An 8,553-nucleotide genomic window follows, 5' to 3' on the forward strand; every position below is an offset into this window, starting at 1 on the left:
TGAACTAAAACAAAGTGTCTTATCAACTTTTTTCTCACAGTAGCAGGTACAGCAGTCTTCTCAGAAATGCAGCTTTCCTGAACAGAACACTGATTTTATGATTCTATCCCAGCAAAACCAGGACGCAGCCAGAAGTGAGTGGCTGTGAAAAGTTAGGATCAATTGGAAAAGTGGAGATTTCTTACCACCATACAGAGAACAGTAATTTGAAAAGGATGGGTTCAGTAAAACAGAAATTCATTTGACATAAAAAGTTAGCACATTCCTAGACAAGCAATTTGCTACTGTCTCACACGTCCTTGCATTCATTAAGATCATTTTTGTTTTCTTCTTTTTATGCTCCTTTCTAGGATGACCACAGATTTACTTCAGTATCAGCTGAAGTCTTGCAGCAGAGTAGGGAAAATTGGGGTTTGGGAGTTGGGAGCTGATAGGAAGGCTAAAACCAGGACCCAGCCAGAGTCATCACAGTCTGGTCACCCCAGGGACAAGGAGAACTGGTATGAAAGGGGCAGAGGTATGGAAATTCTTGCATAGCCATGTTTGTGGCTGGTGCTACTGCTTAGGAGAAACAAGCCACAAAGTCATGACTTAGAGGTGCTGAACTGGTGCTGCTGAACCCCCTATGTGCCGTACATTGTCACAGAGGCAGATTCACCAGCCTTAACACAGAATGAAGCCCAGGAACTGAGCATGGTGTGATGTGCTAATGGATAACTGGATGAAGAGTTCAGACTTTCACATTGCATTTTGGCCAGTTATTTATACTAATGAAAAATAAGTATAAACTCTGACAAACCCAAAACAGTTTAAACTAGCTCCTGCTCATGTAAATGGAGGTACATTAGCTGAGACAGTAGAGGTTACAGTCAGATTCTCACAAACAGAAGATCTGTGCAGACCCAGTATTTCTTAAAGCTGACTGCCACGTTATTAACCTTCTACTGAGTGCAAATTCAAGGCTATTCATTTTATTGCTACTTCATTTCTGCCTAATATCCCAGGACTATCTAAGACAAAAAGAAGTGCCTCTTATTTCACCTCACAGCAACTTTAAGAATGATGGTTGAGAGAAAAATTTTAGATTAAAACTTAGAATAAGATCAGCCCATACAAGGCTTTCAACCATGAAAATTGGTACAAAGCTGCTAACGTCATGGAGCTCAAGAAAATCTGATGAACCAGAATTTGAAAATCACTCTGGCAAAAAAGTACTATTTTCTGGGAATTATATAAATTATTCCCTGAAAACAAAAGTTACATCTATGCTAAATTTTGCCTGAAGCTGCCAAAGATACTTTCCAGTCTTGCAGCTTTCTAAGCTTGCTGAAATCCTCCGCAAAGGGTTTTTCAAATGAGTTCGACTAGATTCTGATCTCCATTAACTAGATGTCACTCTGATGTGATTTCCGCCACACTGATAGCAATACACTGGATTTGGAAACCACTTCTACAAGTCAGATAAAAATAATTCTGGATTTGTTCAAGGTTCTTCTGTGAGTAAATAGCCTTCAAAAAGCCTTTCATCAGTTGCTAACGATAAAATCATACCATATATACGCGGAACCCGAGTTGATCTTAATGTTACTAAATGGCTCAGTTTTATCCTCAATTTCACTATTGTTCCTTTTTATAGTAAAACCCTGAACACAGATCCTCAATTTCAGATGAGAAAAAAAGTAGTTTGTCTTCATGACTACACAGAACTGCAAATGAGGATCAAAGTAACAAGAAGTGTCAAAATTCAGAAGGCAGGTGAGAAGAATCCACCACTACTAGTCTGTATTATGTTATTGAGCTTTTTGGCAACACAAGAATATACCTCCAGTACACAGCTTTGAATTGGGAGGGGGAGGGGGGAAGGAAAAAAAAAAAAAAAATCACTCTTTACAGTTTAAGTTTAAATTAGCATTTCTTTTACTCATGCCAAACTTTCCACCATTGCAAGCAGGTCCAGTTCCCCGGATGATAGGGAAACATGGCAACTTGCACCATCATTATGTGGGTCTCATTTTGTTCATTTTCCTGAGTCACTACTGAAGGCTATGCCGCAGCTAAAACTAAACTAAAAGATAACTCCCCTCCTGCCATGGTTTAATGTGTTTAGGATACCATCACAAGGGCTAGAAAAACTAACAAACTGCAAATGCAGATGCAAACTCTCTTTTTCTAACAGTTTGCATTACACATATATTAGCATCTCAGCAAGCCAAATCCTTACGAACTAGGCCAATCACTCTTATTTTAAGGTGTTAGCTGCCATCACAGTGGTTGCTCTAGCCAACCCACCATGATCTATTTACTGCTGAGAAATGACGAGAAGTTTTTAATACTTTTGCAAATGTTGCAGAGTTCCGTTATTCACAAAAGCTAAGAGGCGCAAGAGGCAAGCTCACTACAGAGTAAGAGAACACATGAATTGTTTTGGTTACTGACCAGGCGGCGAATATCCCTTTCACTCTCCCATTTGATCTTGGAAATTGCTTCCTGGTGGGACTGATGCTCACTCCGAAGATCTCCCGCCTTGATCTTATCAGCTTGGATCATGTTGTTAAGGGCCTCATCTACCTGCTTTTTGGCAGACTTCAGTTCAGTAATTTCCTGCAGAAGCTTAAGGCGCTCAGAGTCAAACTGTTTTCTGGCCTCTTCACGAGCCTCAATAGTCAGCGCTGTCCTTACTTTATCGCTGCTCCCATCCCGCAGCGCACACAGCGCTGACTTGAGGCGCTGGATTTCACTGTCTCGGACTTTCACCATCCGCGTCATCTCCTGCTCATGCTGTTTGATGAGGTTCTCCCTCACAGCCTGCAGCTCCTTCATTTTCTCCTCATGAAGTTTGGCTTTTAGCTCCGTGATCTGCACAGTCTGCTTGCGCTGCTCCACCTCACGGATACGCTTAGTTTCTTGAGTCTTCTCTCTTTCAAGTTTAGCAACCTACATTGAGATAAAATGAACGTCACCTGCTACCAACATAATGTTAACAAAACAAGCCCACCCAGACACACACACAGAGCCATGTCAAATTGAGGAAGACCCTGCTGCAGACCCTAGATGATCCTCCACCCTTCTACAACAAAATATGGGCCAATTCCTTTCTCCACCCTTCTACAACAAAATATGGGCCAACTCCTGGGGCATTCACATAGATTTTACACTGTCTTTACTCAAGCCAAAACAACCCTGTCTTCTCCAGGTGTTTTGCCTCACACAGTGACATTACACGGACTTTCAATATTTCCTTAGGAAATAAGACTCCATGTGTATCAGAGAATCACAGAATCACTAAGGTTGGAAAGGACCTTCAAGATCATCAAGTCCAACCATTAATCCAGCGCCACCATGTCCCCTAAACCATGTCCTGAAGTGTCACATCCACACGTTTTTTGAACACTTCTGTGAGTAAATAGCCTTCAAAAAGCTTGGTGACTTCACCACCTCCCTGGGCAGCCTGTTCCAACGCTTGACCATCCTCTCAGTGAAGAAATTTTTCCCAATATCCAATCTAAATGTCCCCTGGTGCAACTTGAGGCCATTTCCTCTTGTCCTATCACTAGTTAGTTGGGAGAAGAGACCATAATATATGCAGAGCTGATTGACTTTTTTTTTTTCTCCCATGCTATCCCCATCTTATTTCAGATATACCTTTCCCAAAATAAGCCATTAGAAAAGTTTGAAAGAGTACTTTTCAGTTTCTATTACCAAAGTCATTCTGACAAGTAACAGACTCTAAAAATGAGAGGCATCTTCCTCAGAAGGCTCCATGGAAAATAAATCTGAAAGATTCTCCTAGAACTCCCTCCACAAGGCTCTAGGATGCACAAAAGCTTTTCATAGCAAAGTATTCAATACACATGTGTTTTAGAGGTGGTCTGCACTTGCAACTGCCACTGACTTCTCTGGAAGACTTCAGAGGCTACTGATGCAGTAACTATATATAATAATATATGTCATACACAGGCAGAAGGTTTTGCAGCCAGGGACTCAATCACATCTGTACAATTCATGTGAGATGTTAAAATGCCTTTACTACACAGATCATTTCTGAAAAGAAAGCCACACATAACCTTGGCCCCCCAGCCCTCCAAGTCCTTAGGACAGGTTTTGGGTTTGCCTTCACTCCTTTGTCATTCTAGGTTTATCCTTGACTTTGAATACTCATGACTGAAAATGAGCCTGATGCCCGCTTTCTTTCTTGTAACACATCTGTTCCTGTTTATTAAAAAAGGAGTTGAATGCACTGCAAAACAAGGTGCAATTATTGTAAGCGATCCATTCTGGAATGGCACAGAAAGTTACATCTAAACTTTCAACAAAGTAGTTTGGGTATCCACAATGGCACAATGCAGATCCAGCCAGAGCCTAAATACAACCCCAGCTAAGCTCTGGGATGCCTGGTTTTATGGCTATTAGTTTCCAGGCTGCCTAGTTTATTGAACTGAAAGGCCATCAGATGTTAGGCTGACTTGTATATGTACCATTCTGATGGGAAGAAAGGGAAAGTGAATGAGGGCCTTGTGGGAAAAAGATTATTACATTTGAAGTAATGGAAGAGAGACCTGTTCAATAAAAGACCACAATGGCCCAGAGGTTTCTACCCTCTTTGGATTCATTGGTAGAGTGACCTTATTGCTAGCAGAGACAGGAAGAGTCCAAAGATCGCACAAAGGGGTCAAACAAATAGGAAGAACACTTTCTTAAAGCTCCTTCTGATGTGCATGACTGCCCATCCTATTTCTAACCTGATTTTACAGATGAGGTTGTACCAAGATGCCCAGTCTGAACCTGCATACATCTAGAGAAAAAGGAGGAAAGAGCTAAAATCTGAATTCCAGATTAAAATAAAATTTGATATCTGCTCCTCTCAATCTAAACTGCAGAACAATTCAGAAGTCTGTTCTACTCCCTGAGACTGTAGTTTTTAGTCCCCCACTACTCCATGATGACAATTCCTTTAATACCCTGAGCACGCAGTCTGATTTAGTCACAGGAATGGACAAGAGCACCTATGGATGGGTATACTGAGAGATACTGAAGTGCACAAGCAATTTCATGATTTTCTTCATGTTCTGCTCCCCTCCTTTCCAGTGTTACTCTAGCACATTTAAAAATGTATTTCAGATAAGCTTTCTTTTTTATTTTCAAGATTTTCCTACTCTTGTAACTCTCATGATTTTGGGCTATCCTTGAAGTGATGTCTAGTAACAAAAATCTGCACTGCCAACTTCCGTATTATAATTCCACAGCTGCAGTGATAACAAAAGCTGCAAGACTCAGAATATCATGGAAAGCATTACAGAAGCTCGCTGGGCCATCAGTTTTCTGGCAGCCAGCCTGTGGCTCCTTAAAAGAATAACTAAGCCCTGCCTGTGTGCAACACATGAATGCCAAAGCTTGCAGGGAAAACAAAAGGATCAAAAAAATTTTTGCTTTCCAAGACTGTCATCCACCACCTATGAAAGAAAAGGATGCAGAATGAGTTTGAAAGAGTGACGATGTCCACTTTGTTGCGGCTTGCAAATCTTGTTTATTTTAAAAGGTTGCAAATTAATGGCTATAAATCTCCCTGGTAGGTGAAGGGAGAATGCCCTCAGAGATCCTCAGAACATCAGATAACATGGAACTGGCTATTCTTGCTTTCATTTAGCTTCTCCTAAATTATACAAATCAATTTCCACTATACTGGCTAACAGTTGTCTGAGATTACCAGTATGATTAACTTTGATATATTGGCATGAATGTCTGTCCCTAAAAGAAAGAAGTTATGAAAACGACCTCTTAGAGGCTGAAGGATTTGTGGTTATTCAGGTTTGGAAGCTACAGGCAAGCCACTCTCTCTTTATTTGCCCAGGATATATGCTTATTTCCAAAGGAATCAAAGAGACAGTTTGATGGACTTCAATTGTATTCAATTTGGAAAAACAATATATCACTAGGCATCATCCTTTGAAAATGTGGCTACCACCAGACTGCAGCCGGGGGATGCCTGGCTGCAGTTGGCACTGCCTCCAGTCCACTTCATAAGAATTCACCAGGAACTATTAAACAGACATTTGTTATCTTCACTGCTCGTAAAGAACACGCTGCTAAACCTGAAGACTACTTCCTGTGTTCAGGGAACTTTAGCATTTACCATGTAAGGGTTTATTGCACAAAAGCTGTACTCTGACTATAAAACACAGACATATTGTGCTTGCCACTAGAAGCATCTCTAAATTAAGAGGGAGCAACACCGTGGAAAGCAAAAAGTACACTTCTTTGCAAAGCTACCTCAGTACCACCTGTGGGAAAACTGATGCTGCTTGCAAGGATTTTAATAGAACAGGGGCAGGGTACGTGCAGAGTAGGTGTAAAACAACAGACAGTATTTTATGCTTGGATAACACCCAGCCCATTACCTTTTCAAAGGTTACAAAAGCTGTAGTAGTGTGAAGTGATATTATGTGTTGCACAAGGGCTGTCCTTGCATTGACAATGCAGGAAAAGAGAGTGGAAAGTTCAGCAGAAGATGTAGGCAAGAGTTGAAGCTGCAATGCACAGCCCTGAGGTTGTACCAAAGGCTTCTAAAGTATATGGAAGGCACCTCAAACCTTCACAGGTAGGTCTATACTATCGGGCCATGGCTATACCCTGCATGCATGATACTCAGCTGGCTTTAGAGTAACTTTACATATCTGAGACTAACTCTGGCAGACCATTGGTACCTGAACAAGCTTTAAACAATGCATACGTGTGTATACAATACAGTTTGGAGGCACTGCAGATGGATTACAAGGGTTGATATGGATTGGCATGCTATACATTTAAGGAATACTTCACTCAACTTTGAAATAAGGGCATGTCTTGTTGAAATATCAGCCATTCAAAAACCAGCAACACTACGCAGTTTCTAAACACTGAGTGGACAGGATGAAACTCACTAGCTGAAATATGGCCAAAGATGTTACAAAAGACATACTGCTCCATTTGAGGGCTAGAGGCTTCTTAAATTTGTACCTTCTTTTCAATGGAAGCAATAGGACATCCACAGTAAGAAAATGTTGTATGTGGGGAAAGAAACAGACCACTGTTACAGGAAAGAGTTGCATTGCATCTGTTGATTTCTGTGATATTATGTTTTCCATGTGTTTCTCTCCTTTAGTGCAGACACTGTTATTTACAGCCAAACCCTCACTCACCTTAGATTTCTCCTGATGCAGCTCGATTTGAATGTCTGTTAGCTTGGTCCTGAGTTCCTCATTGGCAGCCTGTAGGGCAACAATCAGTGCCTCAGGCTTTTCGCCCTTGCTACGTCCTTTTTTTGACATGGTTTCTTATCAGTGAGAGTCCAAGTGCTTAATTATTTCAAATACAGACCGCCATCTTTTTCCGTTCCTTTCAGTGCCAGTTAGTTCAGCACCTACTGCACGACATTCCTTAAGGTCCTGGACTCAGCTGCTTTGGAAGGCCTGTGAGAAATAAGACATACTATTATTTGTCAGTGGACACAGCAGCATAAGACCTCATATGGTTACAGAACACAAGAGATAGCTCACTTCTCCAAAAACTGCAGTCTTTGTCTGAAAACCTGCAAGGGAGATCCCAGCACAATCAGGCTTCTGTATGCAAGTCTGGCGTACTAGTGGAGATTCCATACATGCCCTTTTCCTGTTCTCAGAAAAGGGCACCATGGAATGAAGATAGGATTTTGTTTACCGTAAGGATTAGTGCTGTTGAGAGTACAGGACTAGAAAGGACAGGTCATTTAATCCAAGCTTTGCAGTCTGAGGTAACCACAAAGCAGCCACTTTAGTGTCAAGAATCTACCAACAGCATCTTCTTCTTACCCTTCCCAACCACTGATCCCGCCCAAGATCCTATGCCAAACTCAAAGACTTTTCACAACACACCTACAATCTGCCACAGGAAGAGAGTGGAAGTGCTGAAGTCCTCACCAGCATTCTGGGTCTCAGAACCACATAAAAGTGAATGACAAGCATAGGTACACATTCTGTCTACCTGGCCTGCAAAGAATGGATGTGATGGAGCTGGGAATAATGTCACCAGGAGTTGAGTATGGTGTGCAGCTTTCCTGATGAATGAAAAGAAAATCTGTACAGCATATGGATGAAGCAGATGTCAAGGATGGCAGAATGATTGATGAATGTACAACTGCTCTTCAGCAGTCAGTGTAAACAGTGCATCCTAAAGGGAACCCAATCTTACTCCTGCTGAAGTCACTGCAGACTGCCATCTGCCTTTTCTGCACTGTCTCTGAGAAACAAAGAAAATCTTTCAATTTGCCCAAATTAAATGGATGTCAAAAACGGGAATAAGCCCTCCTCAATCTTCTGATAGCTTCTTAAATTGAAAATAGATGCAGGTAACTCCCTGAGTCTTGATGCACCTCTGAAGCTCCTGCACACCTTGGAAGATACCAGATGGCAAGTTCTTCAGCACAGCACACGCACCACCCCATATCAGTTTACTTAACAGAGGAGAATTTAAGCTGGGTTAGCAGAGCTGAACGAAGCACTTCTTGGAATTAATTGCCATTAATACCTGAAGTCCCAGCTC

At 41.5% G+C, this 8,553-nt stretch overlaps 1 protein-coding gene across 2 annotated transcripts in view; it reads right to left on the reverse strand.

Moving 5' to 3' along the window:
- JAKMIP2 (janus kinase and microtubule interacting protein 2) overlaps positions 1-7,304 on the reverse strand; it is a gene marked incomplete at both ends in the record, with an annotated part of 32,606 nt that extends 25,302 nt beyond the window's left edge. For both annotated transcript variants that reach the window (XM_082006447.1, XM_082006446.1), the window contains 2 exons: positions 2,437-2,934; positions 7,176-7,304. In XM_082006447.1, the coding sequence (XP_081862573.1) occupies positions 2,437-2,934; positions 7,176-7,304 (627 nt within the window). The remainder of the gene's footprint in view (positions 1-2,436; positions 2,935-7,175) is intronic.
- Positions 7,305-8,553: the final 1,249 nt, after the last annotated feature.

Source organism: Phaethon aethereus (genome assembly GCF_964289735.1).
Source record: "Phaethon aethereus genome assembly, chromosome: 14".
NCBI classification, from domain to species: domain Eukaryota; kingdom Metazoa; phylum Chordata; class Aves; order Phaethontiformes; family Phaethontidae; genus Phaethon; species Phaethon aethereus.